General features: G+C 40.1%; 1 protein-coding gene across 1 annotated transcript in view; it reads right to left on the reverse strand.

Moving 5' to 3' along the window:
- The window catches only part of LOC138674544 (uncharacterized), a 64,849-nt gene that overhangs the window by 16,476 nt on the left and 30,369 nt on the right, over positions 1 to 18,004 (reverse strand). Inside the window, exons 4-12 of the mRNA XM_069762366.1 lie at positions 16,771 to 16,872; positions 12,395 to 13,325; positions 6,904 to 7,055; positions 4,836 to 4,980; positions 3,919 to 4,017; positions 3,701 to 3,797; positions 3,401 to 3,455; positions 999 to 1,130; positions 747 to 926 (exon numbers count right to left, since the gene is read on the reverse strand). Of these exons, the coding sequence (XP_069618467.1) occupies positions 747 to 926; positions 999 to 1,130; positions 3,401 to 3,455; positions 3,701 to 3,797; positions 3,919 to 4,017; positions 4,836 to 4,980; positions 6,904 to 7,055; positions 12,395 to 13,325; positions 16,771 to 16,872 (1,893 nt within the window). The remainder of the gene's footprint in view (positions 1 to 746; positions 927 to 998; positions 1,131 to 3,400; positions 3,456 to 3,700; positions 3,798 to 3,918; positions 4,018 to 4,835; positions 4,981 to 6,903; positions 7,056 to 12,394; positions 13,326 to 16,770; positions 16,873 to 18,004) is intronic.

An 18,004-nucleotide genomic window follows, 5' to 3' on the forward strand; every position in this document is an offset into this window, starting at 1 on the left:
ACAAACAAACAGGGAAACACTGGGAAAAGGGCAGACAGAGGGAGTCAACAGACACGGGGCAAGTCAGGGATCACAGCAGGACAGATCAAGAGCTACCAGAGTCAGGTTCACACGCTGAAGGCAGAACTATAGCTGACCCCTCCAGCAGGATGCATCGGAGCTAAATAGCACACCTGAACCCAGAATGAGGCAGAGCAAAGTTAACATGATCCGCCCAGAAAAAGGGCAGACAGGATTAAACCCTGGAACGGATCATGACACTGATTCCAGGGATGTATCACTTATTAGCCTGTGTGTTGTAGTTTCAATTCAACTAATATTTTATCACCAAGAAGTTATCACTGCAGGACTAGGTTTCACATGAAGACCAGTCCAGATAATCTGTGTAACCCCACACCCAGTACTGATTGGCAGCTTACTGACAATGCACAGTGTACACTGGAAGCTGTCAATCGTGTGCGGGGTTATAGGCAGCTCAGCCATCTCACCACTGCTACATCTACAGCAGAGAAAACAAGGATTATAGAAAAGTTCACAAAATAGTCCAGAAAGTGACACATCACTGGAATCAGGGCCTCAGTCCCTACTTTATGCTGCTCTCAGATAATATAGCAAAAACCTGCTAACAGATTGCCTTTCAGTTTAAATTTAGAACCCAGTAGGACTTGCACAAGCAAATGTATAGCTAGTATCAGTAGAAATAGTACATGATTATTACCACAGGCTTGAGCCTTGTTGACAATTACCTGATCTTTTCGCTTTTGCAGTTTATATAGTACTGGACTGGTTTCTGATCTGATGAGGCACTGCCTTTTTAGTAGACTTTCGGCTTTGTTCCAAGATATATACTGTACATATCCCAAAACCAGACAACGTAGTCTCTCCTGACACAGAACACGGTATCTTGACATCATTCTACTGGTTTCCTGCAGACATAGGTAAACGCATTATCAATATGACCATGTGCAAAATATGCCGATCACTATGATTTTTGTTACCTGGTATATATCAGTTGAAATCCTTCCCTGGCTACATGCCTGCTGCAGTTCTCTTTTGTTGTGTTCTTCATCAGTACGGGTAAATATTAATGAGGAAGGATGACCAAAATCATAGCTAAGATAAGTCTTCATCTAAGCACACAGAACATTGAATGTTATGACAATTCATTCTTTGTGTGTTATATTTTCACGTGAGTTGATATTCAAAAATGTGTGTTAAAGGTGTTATGCCACAAGCAAAGTACATTTTAAATAATAGATCTAGGAATAATTATAAGTTCCACAATTCAATGTGTTAAAAAAATGTTCCTGTGCTGAGATAATCTTATAAATATGTCGCTGCTGTGTACTGCTATTTGCTGTGTCCAACCATGCTGAGCTGCTTTAGTTCATGGTCAGCACATACCAGAGCTCCTGGCCAGGGGGAAAGCATGTCACTTATGATAAGTGAATTTACATAAAATACAGCAAGGGCTCATAGCAGCAACTTTCTCACATTTCCCTGCCTGTTTTATCACAGGAGTGAGTGTTTCTGCATTTATTGCTATATACAGTGCCACTGATCTTGATAACACTATATAATAATAAAAACAATGAATTATTACCACTAATACAACTAATAATAATGGAGCATTAAAAAAATGTTGTGCTTCTTGGGCGTCTGGCTGTCATAAGTCTCTGGGAATCTCGTGTGCAATTTAATAACTTTTATAAAAAAAAAGTATTGATGATTATTAAAACATTAGATCACAATATCTGACATAGTGCCCATGCTAAGTAATTAAAAATATTTCACCCAGCAAAATTCTAAATCTGTCTATATAAGCCTAGATTGTGCTCTTATTGCTGATATCTTAACCTTTAGTAAATTGCAAAGCTGGAAAAGAAATACATCGAACATGAAGTAGCCACACTTTACTGGAGTTATATATTATCCTGTAATTGATCAGTGATAGTTATGTCGCATTGCTTTTCATCCAAGGGAATTGGCTTGCTCATAGTTTTTACTAGGTCCATTGCAATGAATAAAGAATGGGATCTACACATCCTTCAAGAGCAACTTCTTCCAACAACCCAGGAGAAATTTGAAAATGAACAACAATGGAGCACCATGTCACAAGGCAAAAGTGATAACTACTTGGCTCGGTGAACAAAATATTGAAATTTTGGGACCATGTACAGGAAGTACCCCATTTAGAACCTATGATCAATCCTCAAAAAGTGGGTGGACATACAAACTTGCAAAAATTGTGATAATCTGCAAGCACTGATTAGACTAGAATGAATTTATGTCAGTCAGGATATGGTTCAAAAGCTGATATCCAGCTGCCAGGCCGAATTGGAGACGTCTTAAAAATAAGGGTCAACACTGTAATTTTTGAGTCTTTATACAAACTTTATGTAATTGCCAATTAAAGTGTAAAAACTTATGAAATGCTGATAATTGTAATTCAGTAACCTTAGAAACATCTGACTGAAAGATCGAACAAAACCGAAGCTGCAAACTTTGTGAAAACCAAAATTTGTGTTAGTCTCAGGCCACATTCACACGTTGCGTTCTGTCCTGCGGGTTCTCCCGCAGCGGATTTGATAAATCTGCAGGGCAAACCCGCTGCGGTTATCCCTGCAGATTTATCGCGGTTTGTCCTGCGGGTTCCGCTGCGGGTTCCGCTGCGGGATTTTACCCATACTATTGATGCTGCATATGCAGCAATATGCAGCATCAATAGTAGTGTTAAAAATAATAAAATAATTATATACTCACCCTCTGACGTCCCGATCTCCTCGGCGCTGCAGGCGGCGGTCCGGTTCCAAAGATGCTGTGCGACCAGGACCTTCGTGACGTCACGGTCATGTGATCGCGACGTCACCGAAGGTCCTGGTCGCATAGCAAACCTGAGACCGGACGGCCGCGTGCAGCGCTGAAACTTCAGAGGTGAGTATAGCTTATTTTTAATTTTAATTTATTTTTTTTTTACCACAAATATGGTTCCCGGGGCCTGGAGGAGAGTCTCCTCTCCTCCACCCCGGGTATAACCCGCACATTATCCGCATTACTTCCCGCATGGTGGGCACAGCCCCATGCGGGAAGTAAGCGGATCAATGCATTTCTATGGGTGCAGAATCGCTGCGATTCTGCACAAAGAAGTGACATGGTCCTTCTTTTTTTCCGCAGCAATTCAGCGCGGTTTTTTTCGGGATTTTCCGCATCATGTGCACTGCGGTTTTTGTTTTCCATAGGGTAACATTATACTGTACCCTGCATGGAAAACAGCTGCGGACCCGCAGCGTCAAAATCGCGGCGGCTCCGCAGTTAAAATCGCATAGTGTGAACATACCCTCAACAGTACACAGCACTGACAGTGGCATTTATGACACTCCTTGTAGATTATGGTACTTACGGGAAGTTCATCTCGTGTTTGGCTTTGTTCTTCAGTGTGTTTCAGAGGCAGAGAACTGAAATAAAAATTTTTTTTTACGAAAATCAAAAAGTGTTGGAATTAATGGTTGGTGAGAAGTGGATAGGATTTATCAAAATATAGTAATTCACAAGTATAGTAGATGCCCTTGGTGGTTGATCTTATGGTTATTTAATTAGAACGGCCATGACTTGAGTACAAGAACGCTGCCTCTCGCCCCGTGTTTTTACATGGCCATACAGCTTCTAATATGCTTACATTGTCCTATACGTCATGTCCCACCTGGCTTTCCTTATGACAGAATCTTGAGAATGTCCATCTCTTAATTCTTCGTGTTCTGATCTCTTCCTTGCGATGTAATGCAGTAAACTCTGTAATACTGATATAAGATGGAGCAATAAAAGTAATGCGGCATTGTAGGCAGGTTATATGCGGAAGGTGAGATGTTCATCCCATTTACCATAAATGAACACACATTCATAGAAACACCAAATCTGTACCTGCCGGGAAGTTATCAAGTTGAGTAAGATTTGTGGATAGAATTTCTGAACTGTTGTCTTGTATCCCTTCTTCCAACACATCAGCTAAGGAGTGAAAACCTAAACTCAAAGGAAAGATATGTCATTATACTTGTTTTTTAGGACAAAATAAATAGAAGTTATCACAGTATAGGTTAAGTAGTAGCGCGTATAGGCAAACCCTAGAAATACCCTCATCTTTGTACAACCTTATAATAGTGAAAATAGCTCAAAAGAGCTGAACGGAAAAAGAAGTAACAAGAGAACAGGGACATCAGTCGAAAGCCTCATTCAGACTTCCATGAATCACGCATGTGTTGTGTGTTTTTCAAGGATAGTCTACATGTTTGAGTATTTTTGGAAAATGGGTGGTCTGGAAAAATTCAGAGAGATACAGTATCTGTTTTTGATCTGAGTCATGGATCAAAATGACACATACAAGTCTATGGGTCTATGAAAATCGTGCACAGCACAGGAATGGCATCCATGGGTGATCTGTGATTTAATATCGTAATTCGTAATAGATAGAAGTTTTGTCGTTTACTTTATTTATCAGTTAAAATCACTGATGAAACGCCTACGATAAAAACTGACACACTGAACAAACACGAATGAAAAATACTAATGAACAATGGTCCATATTTTATATACAAAAAAGATTACACACAACTAATGAGGCTTGAAGCAAAGTATAAGCCTGGGGCTACAAAACAACAGAAAAACATATGTTGGAACTTTTAGGATGGTCACAAGTCATATACAACCTTTTCCTTGTAAGAGTCTATTTGGAGTCGTATAGTGACCACAATTCCCCACTATTTTTGGTAGCCATATCCTGTACGGCATGTAATAATAACAATAATGATGCTGCTATAGACAATAAATCAGATGTCACCAACCTTCAGTAATCAGCAGATTTCTTATCTCCGCTACACATTTACGTAATCGTTCTGAGAGCCACCATAACCGGGTGTCATCATCACCACTGTCAGACGTTTCCACCTTTGCTGCTTCCCCCTGCCTTGAGTGAATTGTAGGTCCCATCTAAAGTGACACCAACAGACATTGCTATATACATCCTATTGCTTATACATCTTGTGACTGTAGTATGTAATCAGGAGAAGGTTTGCAGAATTGAGTCTACAAATATTGCAAGTTGACGCAGTAATAGGCTTTAAAACAGGTAAAGAAAAGGTTTTATTTGTCACTAAGGTGTTTTGTTGTGATCTTATACTTAGATATGATTAAATTAGCTGTTTGGTTTTTTTTTTTACTTGTGCTTTAAATTGCAATCTAACAAAATAATATGACCACAGATTGCTCAATAGATCCTACATCTTCTCATCGAGAGTTTCCTAAAATTATTTGAACTGTTCAATACCACAGTTTAATGCATTAACCCCTTCACCACCTTGCGATTTTCCGTTTTCGCATTTTTGTTTTTTGCTCCCCTTCTTCCCAGAGCCATAACGCTTTTATTTTTCTGGCAATATAGCTGTGTTTTTTTTGCAGAACTAGTTCTATTTTTGAATGACACCATTGATTTTACCATATGGTGTACAGTAAAATGGGGAAAAAAAATCCAAGTGCGGTGAAATTCCAAAAAAAGTGCAATTCCACAATTGTTTTTTGAGTTTTTTTATTTACCATGTTCATTAACTTCTAAAACTGACCTGCTATTACAATTCTCCAGGTCAGTACGAGTTCACAGATACCAAACAATTCTAGGTTATTTTTTTCTTTAAGTGGTGAACAAAAAAATTCAAAGTTTGTAAGAAAGAAAAAATGTTGCCATTTTCCGAGATCCACAGCGGGCCGAGCTGACATTTTTTTATTCATATTTCATATATTTCAGATTAGACATGCTTTTGCACGATAGAGTGCAACCTTTTTTGTATATTTATGTATGGAGGTAGCTGCTCCTGGTATGCACCTATTCACACTGGCTTGGATGTGCGAGTCTTTTTTTGTCATTTCTATGTTAGCTGACTGACTGCGCACTCCTCCCATCACCATGTGGTTTTTAATTGCATCTCATCACACTTGGTCCCGGTCAACCCATATGTAGGCTTTGCTGAACAGAGGTGTCCATATTCACCCAGGCATACAGACATTGGCCTTCGGTAAGTGTTCACATTTGGACAGGGGGGTCAGGGACCCATCAGTTATGAGACCACCTTGACGATGGTTGATGGGCTCACACTATTTGATTATATCAAATTCTGTGCAAAGCGTCTCTTAAATATTTTCCTAATGTTCAAAAGCCATTTTGCTATTCATATTTCATATATTTCAGATTAGACATGCTTTTGCATGATAGAGTGCAACCTTTTTTGTATGTTTATGTATGGAGGTAGCTGCTCCTGGTATGCACCTATTCACACTAGTTTGGATGTGCGAGTCTTTTTTTTTTTTTTGTCATTTCTATGGTAGCTGACTGACTAAGCACTCCTCCCATCACCATTATTTGGTTTTTTTTTTAAGTAAGATAAAAAAGTGTGCAGATTAAATAACATGCAGCAACACCAATCATCTGCTTTTTTTTATTATTTTATTATTATTTTTATTTTATTAACTTTTTTCAGGAAGCAGAATAGTGTTTGCTTGTATTTTTTTTTTACATTTTAATACATTTTTTTTGTCTCACTGGGGAACATGAGCATAGCCATTTAATAGGCAATAATGATAATTTTTGCATTGTATTATACAAGTTGTCGGCTTACATCCCATCTGGTACTGCCTATCAATGAAGCCTGGCAAATGTGGGGGCCAATATTAGACCCCAAGCAGCCATTTTAATGTATCACCAACATCCACACCCCTTTCTATTGCACCATTGGCAATGGTTTAGCAGAAAGTTCCCATAACTGCCTGGATGCCGTGGAGGCATGGGTTTTAACCTGTTTCAACCAATAAACAAATAAGAACCCTGCAACCTAATATTATACACCAACCAAGCAGAATTACCTTACATTCTGCTTCCAGAAGTCTGTCACTCAGCGTTTGCAGCTCAGATGACTGGTGTCTAGAATCAGTGCTGATGGATACGATGGATCCCTTCTCTATTTCTTTTGCGCTTACATCTTCCTGAGTTGCTTCAGTGGCTTGATTTTTTATTTCTGCAGGAACAGTATGATCCCATAGGTTTTTCAAGATTAGCTTGTCAATGGCACGAGTCTCTTACATTTTTCAATATACATCATATTAAGGGCTCATATCCATTTGCGAGAAAAAAAGGTCCAATTTCCGGATCGAAAAAACGGACGAGTGCTATGCGAGTAAAATGCGATTTTTAAACGCAACATCCATATGACATCCGTATGCAATGCGATTTTAACATGAACTTTTACATACAGCAGTTCTCTGTCCTTTACACATCGTTTTAAGATTAAATATTCATCAAAAGACACATATATATATACATACACATATATATATATATATATATATATATATATATATATATATATATATATATATATATATCGAAAAGCCGGCAATTCCTGTGTGCATACAGTAAAATCACACTGACCGGTTAGAATAGAATAGATAGAATAGACACATATACACATAGAATAGATGTATATATCAGTGCCACATGTATATATATGTCTTTATATTACATAGAGAAATAGATAGAATAAAAGCCAGTAATTCATTTGTCTGCTTCTGTAAAATCAATGTAGGAGCTGACAGGATAGCAGAGATGGATTACATACAGTAAATAAATATAGAATAGGTAGATATATAGTCAGTGGCAAATACAATTAGTACAGTGTGTGTGAAAATTAGGGGACATGTATTTAATTAATAAACAATTATTTATTAGAAAAAAATGTTGTGGGCTACCGCGCAATTTTAAAAATCAGCAGAGGGAAAGCCAGTGACTGGGGGCAGATGTTTATAGCCTGGGAAGGGGGTAATACCCAGGCTATTAATATCAGCCAAAAAACAGCTGACATGTGCCGGAAAAGATGTTGGCTCACCACTGGAGCCTACATCAAAGGGAGAGAAGCGACCTGCGCAGTGCTAGTACGTCGCTGGTCATGAACAAGTTAAATAATTAAATCAATTGAATTTAGTCTATGATGAAATCTGGTTATATTCATTGGATTGGATCTGTCATTATTATATAGATTTTTTGACCTGATGAACTTACTGTACTAAAATTCTTAGAATGACTTTCTGAAAGTATAAATTAAATCATTGTCCAGTTATTCTGATTAGCAGCTCATCAGCAGCATCCCTCATCTCTGCTGTTGCTGAAATATCACGCTGCTCAGTAAAAGCTGAAGCTGTCAGTTAGGCTTGGAATGTGGAGACTGAGTACATTGGGCACATGAACTCTCTCACTTTTTAGCTGGACTCATAAAATGATCATTTTATTATCACACCCATGATCAAGTGTCTGTGTTTATTACTATTACAATGTGCACAAAATCACAACAAGTCCCATAGCAGGCTCAGACGTTTGTCTGAAAAACTCCTTCAGCTGTGATTCCAGGTAAAAAAAATATTCCAATATGATGACATCCTTAGGTACAACTGAATGTGATAAGCGAATGTCCTATGCCTTTCAGATTGGGTTACATGCCACTTTAGTGTCTATTCCAAAAGGCCAGTCCTCAGTGACTTTTCCTCATCCTGCTCCCCTTGAATGACAGGTCACACTCTGTGTGAATTTAGGGAAAGGGAGTGGAAAACTGCCATGGACTGCCCTCTTGGACTAGTTACCCACATAATTGGGTATTAAAGGTAATCTGTCAGCAGGATTTTGCTATGTAATCTAAAGAGTGTAGGAGATAGAAGCTGAAACACAGAATTGAGGGATGTATCACTTTATAGGCTCTGTGCTGTTTATTTACAATAGAGGCCGGCGTTAAGGGCAGGCAGACTAGGCAGCTGCCTATGGCCCCTGCTCCCCCAGAAGCCCCCAGCCAGTGGCATGGCGCTGCATTATACTATATGGGGGCTGCATTAAACTCTATCGGACTATGGGCAGTGCATTATACTATATGTACTATATGGGACCTGCATTATACTGTATCAGGGACTATGGGGAATATAGTATACTATATGAAGAACTATGAGGTGCATTATAATATGGGGAGTGCATTGTACTACATGGAGGACTATGGGGTGCATTATACTATATGGAGGACTATGAGAAGTGTATTATACTATATGGAGGACCGAGGAGTGTATTTTAATATACGGAGGACTATGAGGAGTGTATTATAATGAGGAGTGTATTATACTATATGGAGGACTATAGGGAGTGTATTATACTATAGGGAGTGTATTATACTATATGGAGGACTATAGGGAGTATATTTTGTAAGCTAACATCAGGAGTGGGTGAATAATACAAAAGTGGTGACTTGTTTCTGCTATACTTTTCCTCAGATTGTTCCACTCCTGGTTTTGGCTTACAAATACTGATGTAAAATGCCAAATACTGAACGTGTGAACGTGGCCTAAATTGCAAACACCTGCTGACAGATTCCCGTTAATAAAAAAACATAAGATCTACTTTGAAGGAAACCTGTCAGAGGGTTGCCGGGCCTTAAACCGCCATTAATCTGTTTTCTTGGACAATAGCAAAATTGACAATGGTGTTAGTGCCAAAGAATAATAACATAACACCAGCAGTGATTAATAAAATATGGTGCACAATATTCAAAATACCTATAAGTAGTCATTTGAGTAGCCATGTGAGATGGAGTTACTTCTCTAAAAAATCAGGCTGGTTATTCTTCCCCATGCCTTCATTGACAAGCAACAAGTCTGTTACGCCAGACATTTGCACGGTTTCTAAGCGCTGTCCTACTCACGCCGTGTTTCGCTCTGCTCTACCCAGTACCTGACCATCACTCTGAGTTGTATTGTGCTGATTTTGAGTCATAGTGGGGGCACGGCTGAACTTTGCAAGAATTTGTATCCACTTTGTCCTGCAGAGATTTGCTTCCAGAGCCTATCACCTGCTAACAGGTGACATATCAGGCGACTCCACCCTTCATTAGTTGCCTGAACTTTAGTTCCTAGCCTGCTAATACCTGGTTCAGGTGTGTCTTTGTATTCTATCAAACAAATAAAGCAGCACTCTGTAGCAACATAGCATGCAAATATGAAAATTGAATTGCATTACTGTATTAGAAATATGAAAAATTGAGAATGCTTAGCGCATAAATTGGCCACGTTAAGGCGATTCTCATTTCCTGGACTTTCTTTATTTGTTTGATTGTATATGAGTTGGTGACTCTAGGTAAGCACCTGTTCAGACCTAGTTTATGTTTGTATGTGACGGTCAGTTTCTTAAAATTTGTTTTGTATTCTGTCTCCCATTATCAACCTGGCCTGTTTACCCACTTTGCTTCACATCTCCATCCCTAAAGGTACCTTCACACTAAGCGAGGTCGCTAGCGAGATCGCTGCTGAGTCACAAGTTTTGTGATGCAACAGCGACCTCAGTAGCGATCTCGCTATGTTTGACACGTAGCAGCGAATAGGCCCCTGCTGTGAGATCGCTGGTCGTGTCGGAATGGCCTGGACCTTTTTTTGATCGTTGAGGTCCCGCTGGGTAGCACACATCGCTGTGTTTGACACCTTACCAACGACCTCGTTGACGACTCAGACACCGACACATAGGCGTGCATTTGCGTTGCCTTTTCCGCACCCCTCCGCTCCGATTGGTGGTCGCTACTGCATTCTGATTGGCAGTCATGCCTTCAACAGAAGGCGACATAGTAGCGCTTCCATCCTAGGTGTCAGAAGAACTGTTGAAGAATAGATAAATCGAAGAGGAGTCGCAGGCCGGAGAACTCTACAACGATCTGCAAACCACCACGCGGTCAGGAACAAAGGACGGAAGGGCTATTGTGTCGCCTCATAAGGCAAGGCCGCCACCAATCAGAACGCAGTAGCGACCATCAATCGGAACTGAATGGGCGCGGAAAAGGCAACGCAAATGCACGCCTGTGTGACTACAACGTCACACAGGACGTCCCTCATCGAGGTCTGAATCGTCATAATAGCTGCCATGTGATAGGGTCACAACGCCCAACTACATAGTTATACAGGTCGCTACAGGTCGCCGCATTGCTGCTGCATCATTGGGAAGATCTCACTGTTTGACATCAAACCAGCGACCACATAGCGACGCAGCAACGATCCCTGACAGGTCGTATCGTTGTCGGGATCGCTTTAGCGTCGCTAAGTGTGACGGGGCCTTAACTCTGGCTTTCAATAGTGAACCCTTGCTGCTTGCACTGACCTCGGACCATCTAAGTATGCGTCACGCTTACCATCCTGTACTAGTATCTTTGTCCCTCCGGTCAGCTGCTAATGTCCCAGGAACTGCCCTGGAGTGGTGCCTAGTGTCTACCGGCGCCCTGCCTATCCTCACCATCAGAAGCTCTAGCGAAGACCTGGTGGGGACTTAGTCACGCCTCTCCAGGGTAAGTCTGGCCCGTTGTGCAGTAGGTCCACACCCACCAGAGTTACAATCTGGTATGTAATCAACATCCAACTCCCACACATATGAATCAGTTAGTACACCCCAATTCACTGTGCAGGTACTGGATGTTACTGGAGGTGACTTCAAATGACGTACTGGACTTGTGGGATGTCAATCAATCCAGAAAGATCACCGGACTCTTTAGAGGGAGCATGTACTCTCATGGATAACAAGTTGGTGGGAATTTGGAGGCCTAAATACTAGTGACAGATTCCCCTTAAATTACTAGCAATCTTATAGAAAAAGTGTCTTGATGTTGCAAAATGTTGTTTTTACAGTTAAGTTAAATGCTACTTGTTTGGTTCAGAAATTGCACCATAGATTATATGTATAGATCATAGTCAGACCAAGTGCTGGATCACTATCTTACATGCATCATATGATTTTCATTAGTTTAAGTATTTTAGAAAAAGTTCAATGTGAAATATAGAACAATCTCATCAAAAGCCCTTTAACACCTAGGAAAGCCTGCTGCTCCTCTTCCTTGATATTTCTGCAACATGAACAAGTATGATTACCATATGTGGAGTTATGAAGGAATTTTTCCTCTCATATGGGGTAATAAGTATCTGCCTTATGGGAATTTTGCCTTCCTTTGGATTAATGTGTTAGGTTATAGATTGAACTCCATGGACGTCCTTTTTCAACCTTAAACTAAATAACGGCTGTACTGCATATTATTCTAAGATTGAAGGCAGATGGGGGCATGGGTTTTCCTGCTGTTACACATATGTTGGTTTTGTTATAAATTATTTTCTATACAGCAATAGGATCCCCACACTGAAATTGACACCATGGGAATGTCATGTCATTTTTATATTGTCATTGTATGCCGATTTTTTTTTTTTTTTTTTTTTTTTTTTTTTTTTTTTCATACTGTCCTAAAGTTTGGAGCTAAACTGATAATTATCTGTTTATGTATGACAATACACATAATTTTACCTGGTAAAGAATTTGAGGTGGTACAAAGACTCTGATCCTCCATATTGATATTCATATTAGTTATAGGATATGTTTTCAATGAATGGACGCTGCTGCTCTGTGCAGATAATAAAGTGTTCAGCTCCTTGGCCTGAGGGGACATCACCGACCGTGCCGGAGTATTCTTCTCAGGTAGAGCCACTGATATACTTCTAGGGGCATCTTGGTGACATTCAGGAGCTGTAGTATTGTATAGATCCTCAGTTGTTTTTATAGGAATTGTATTTTCGTCAGGCGAGAGTGATATGATGGGGCTGGACCTCTCGATGGGAATGAGATGGATACTGTCATTCTTTTTGTCCTGAAGACTCTGTGCTGCTGCCTTAGAAGTTGGACTCGTGTACCTTTCATCTGAACTTACAACATGGTTTACCTCATCAGTCTCATTGTCTGGGATTGTAATATTGGGCAAAGTGAATGACACATTGCTACCAACTGGTACTTCTTCTGACTTTGGCTGGCATATTGCAAGCACATCATTTTTATATGTCAGAATTATTGGCTCTAATTTGATTTCAGATGAAAGAGTAATCTCTTGAGAAACAGAGGATGTCTGAAAGTCCAGATCCAAGCAATCATTGACTCCAGGAAGAATATTAGCATCACTTTGTATTGTTGGTAAGGCAGGTGGCGGTGTCATGGGAGGTTTGTTGTTGGTTGGCAGATGACGTGATGTTGAGTTGTTCTCTTCCATATTAGACGAGGTTGGCACAGGATTGGCTCTGTCTTCTTCAGGGTTCAAAGACTTAGCTGCAGTATTTTCTTCAATCACAGGAAAAGATAAACTATTGGATTCCTGGGACTCAGGTTTGGTCATATCATCCATAAGATCACTGTCAGTATAGATGGACTTCAATTCCATTGTAAAGTCCTGCAGCTTATTGTGCTCAACCTTGAAAACCAAGAACATGGATTGAGTGATGCATCAATCATGACAGATATTTACTTTGGTCAGGCGCTCAATAAGATCAGTAGGTCCCATTAAAAAGTATTATGTCAAACAATACTCATATCAAAGTTACGCATACAGTATGTGTGATGTGGTATTTTTTAATTAACAACTCTGTTTCACACTTGAAAAAGGCCTGAATCACCCATCTTAAATTTAGGAAGCTATTATCATAGTGACCTATTGTTTAAAGGGGACGTGTCACCAGGTATTTGCTATGGAAGGTGCGAGCTGCATGATTTAGGGTCAAGGGGCTTGATTCCAACGATGTAACAATAAGGGCTCATTCTCACTGGCAATAAAGTCGGACGAATGCAATCTGATTAAAAATAGGATTGCATTCGGACCAGTGTTATTCTATCACTGTGTGTTCATCTGCGTTTTTTTTTTATTGTAATCGGAAATCGGAAGTCAATGGGTGTGAGAAAAAAAAAAATCGCACTGCACTTGGACCATGCGAGTGCTGTCCGATTTGTACACAATGATGTCCTTTGAAAAGTCGGTGATTCAGCAGCTGTGTACAGTAAAATGACAGGGGGACCCAACAGGAAAGAATAGATGGATTACATACAGTATATACACATAGAATAGATATATAGATGTCAAAAAAACAATATAAATAATGTCCTCCAAGAAGATCATATAAAAATATAATTTTATTAAACCATATTTAAAGCATAATTAAAAAAGGGATGATATCATACAAAAAAAGGGAATGAAAGAACACGCAATCATTGGGCAGCAGTGTGAAGCAGGTCCAACAATAGTAATGAATATGCAAATAATATCAATAATAATCCATCATAGGTGAATTAGATAGAAAGCACAATGTTTATAATAAGCAGCATGCAAAAATACATGAGCGTATGGACCCAAAACATTCTACAGGACTGAGTGTAACCAATTCAATGAAATAATACAATGCGTAATGAGCAAAGTTGCTGGAGAGCCTTATAGCTGAATATTTCCCTGCACATCACAGCCAAGCTTAGGAGATAAGATAAATAACAGTTCACAGTAAATATTAGGCTAGTAGATCCACATAGTTACCAGGAGTTCAGACTGCCACAACGTACCCCCTTGTAGCTATATAGATGTCAGTGACATATACAATAGTACAATGCATGTGCAGCTTACTGTACATATATATAATTATTAAAATATTATTTTTCCGAAAAAATGACATGGGCTCTAGCGTAACTTTCTTAACCAGCAGAGGGAAAGCTGATGGCTGGGGGCAGATGTTTATAGCCTGGGAAGGGGGTAATACCCATAGAGTTTCCCAGGCTATTAATATCAGCACACATCTGTATACCTAACCTTTTCTGGCTATTGAAATTGGGGACCCTTCCCAAAAACATGATGCAGGGTCCCCCTATAATTAATTACCAGCAAAGGCTAGGCAGACAGCCGCAGGCTGATATTAATAGCCTAGGAAGGGGCCATGTATATTTGTCCCTTCAAGGCTAAAAACATCAGCTCTCAGCCATCCCAGAATAGGCGCATATATAAGATGTGCCAATTCTGGCACTTAGCCTCTCTCTTCCCCCTTACCCTGATGTGGTGGCAAGTGGGGTGATAGTTGGGGGGTTGATGCCACCTGTGTATTGTCAGGTGACATCAAGCCCAGAGGTTCATAATGGAGAGGCATCTATAAGATGCCCCCATTACTAACCCCATAGTCATATTGTATAAAATCACACTAAGAATAAAGTCCTTTAATTGAAAGAATGACACAGACTCCTTTAATAAATCTTAATTAAACCATACTTACAGCATTGCCCATTCCAGGGAAGCCATTATCACCTGCAAGAGAATTAAAATAATAAACAACAATATTCCTCACTTGTCCACTTAGAAGATAATAATCCATTTGTCCCAAAATGGGTCTAGGTCAGCTACATTCAGATCACAAGCTGTATGGTTGCATGATGCGGCCATAAAGCCTGCTATCCAGCAAAGACACTAAGCAGCATCTTCTACCGCCACTCAGTGTCTTACTGTGAACTCCTATAAATGCTCGCGCGCTGTCAGAAAGGTTCTGGGAGTTCACAGCCAATTAACTCACTTCACCTAACTGACATTACCTTTTAATTAAAGGACTTTATTCTGGGTGTGCGTTTTTATACAATATGACTGTCTTCTCGCAGGTGAAACACTCATAGGCGTCACTGGGTCAAGCCACACACATCTCCCCTTTTTTGACACATCATTTGATGTAAGTATAACCTGCCTCCATAGGTAGTTATAGGTCCTCTTTGGACAGTCTTAGCATATAGCTGATAATCTAGGGGATTTAGGCACTTATCTATTTTATTATTATTATTATTTGTTATCGCGCCATTTATTCCATGGCACTTTACATGTGAGGAGGGGTATACATAATAAAAACAAGTACAATAATCTTAAACAATACAAGTCATAACTGATACAGGAGGAGTGAGGACCCTGCCCGCGAAGGCTCACAATCTACAAGGGATGGGTGAGAATACAGTAGGTGAGGATAGAGTTGGTCATGCAGCGGTTTGGTCGATCGGTGGTTACTGCAGGTTGTAGGCTTGCCGGAAGAGCTAGGTCTTCAGGTTCTTTTTGAAGGTTTCGATGGTAGGCGAGAGTCTGATGTGTTGTGGTAGAGGGTTCTAGAGTAGGGGTGATACGCAAGAGAAATAAGAGGGGAGTAGAGAAGGAGATCTTGTGAGGATCGGAGGTTGCATGCAGGAAAGTACCGGGAGACGAGGTCACAGATGTATGGAGGAGACAGGTTGTGGATGGCTTTGTACGTCATGGTTAGAGTTTCGTACTGGAGTCTCTGGGCAATGGGGAGCCAGTGAAGGGATTGACAGAGGGGAGAGGCCGGGGAATAGCGGGGGGACAGGTGGATTAGTCGGGCAGCAGAGTTTAGAATAGATTGGAGGGGTGCGAGAGTGTTAGAGGGGAGGTTACAGAGCAGGAGGTTGCAGTAGTCAAGGCGAGAGATGATGAGGGCATGGGCTAGGGTTTTTGCAGATTCTTGGTTGAGGAATGAACGGACTTCGTAAAATATTTTTGAGTTGAAGTCAGCAGGAAGTGAAAAGGGCTTGGATATGTGGTTTGAAGGAGAGATCAGCGTCAAGGATTACCCCGAGGCAGCGAGCTTGTGGGACTGGGGAGAGTGGGCAGCCACTCTATTTATATCTATTTATTACCATGTATTTTCCATTTATACTATGTGTGTACTGGTCCATTTTTTAGGAATACTCTGTTTTTGCATTTTGTTAATTTTACTTTTGTATTAGTAAAGATGTATATTTTATGAGACTTTATTGCATTAATCTTCGTGTTTTGGTAATACACCATTTACTGAGTAGAAACATTTCTTACAACTCCAAAAATCTCAATTGTCACTTACCATAAGGGGTATTTCTTCATCTACTACTGTAGGTTCCTCCTCTTGATTATTGGTTGTGATGTGCACATCACTGTATCTGAACATGCGATCTATTATGTTGCACTAATGGAAATACAGAAAGATATTACCAAATCCTGTTTTTTTTAACACCTTGATGACCGCCAATGCGTCTTTTTACTGACCTTAGATATAAGACAATAGCATTCCTATACAGGTGACAATCCAGCAGCTGTCGGCATTACACTATAGCTGACAACTTGCTGCATTAGCCACGATCAGTGTTGGCACCGTCCATATCTGTTTAACCCCTTAGATGCTGCTGTCAATAGTGACTGCAACATATAAATAATTAACAGAGTGTGGGGGCTTCCTCTTAAACCCCATCAGCACCCTGAGATCATGATTGTGTGGTCCTGATGTTTGCCATGGCAAATCACAACCAAACAGTGGTCTTAGGCTAGGTTCACATTGCGTTAGGGCAGTCCGTTTAGCGCATAGCGCTATGGACTGCGCTAACGCAATGTCCCAAAAGGGATCGCGTTTGCCGATCCCGCTAGCGCAGATGCCCGCAAGCAGCGTTCGTGATCCGTCACTCAAATGACAGCACATCGCTAGCGCACGCCCAATGTGGGCGTGCGCTAGCGATGCATTCGCCATTACAAGCAATGGCGGCGTTAACGGACTACGTTACACCGCGTTATGCCACGGTGTAACGTAGTCCGTTTAACGGGTTCACATAACGCAATGTGAACCTTGTCTTAGAGTCTGACGGCTATAGTCACCTGTTTAGATGTTAGCGATATTTAGGTGGTAAAAATACAATTTTTCATTCCGGTCATGACAGTTTGCATTAATTCCTGAAAATCGTCTGAAGGGTAAATAAACTACCTGACAGCAGTTTTTAAAATGGTGTCACTTTAGGAGGTTTTCCAATATATAGGACCCCCAAAGTCACTTCAAACATGGATAGGTCCCTACAAAATAAATTTTGTAAATTTCCTAGAAAAAAATAAAAATTACTGCTACATTTTTAAACCTGCTAAAATGCTAACAAAATAAAATAACGTATTACAAATGGTGCTGATGTAAAGATGACATGAGGGAAATGTTATTTATTAATGTTTTTCTGTGGTATGACTATCTGGATTAAAGGGATAATCATTAAAAGTTTGAAAATTGCTAATTTTTTTTACATTTTTGTCAAATTTCTGATTTTTTTTTTTTTATAAATAAC

This window comes from Ranitomeya imitator, chromosome 4 (genome assembly GCF_032444005.1).
Source record: "Ranitomeya imitator isolate aRanImi1 chromosome 4, aRanImi1.pri, whole genome shotgun sequence".
NCBI classification, from domain to species: domain Eukaryota; kingdom Metazoa; phylum Chordata; class Amphibia; order Anura; family Dendrobatidae; genus Ranitomeya; species Ranitomeya imitator.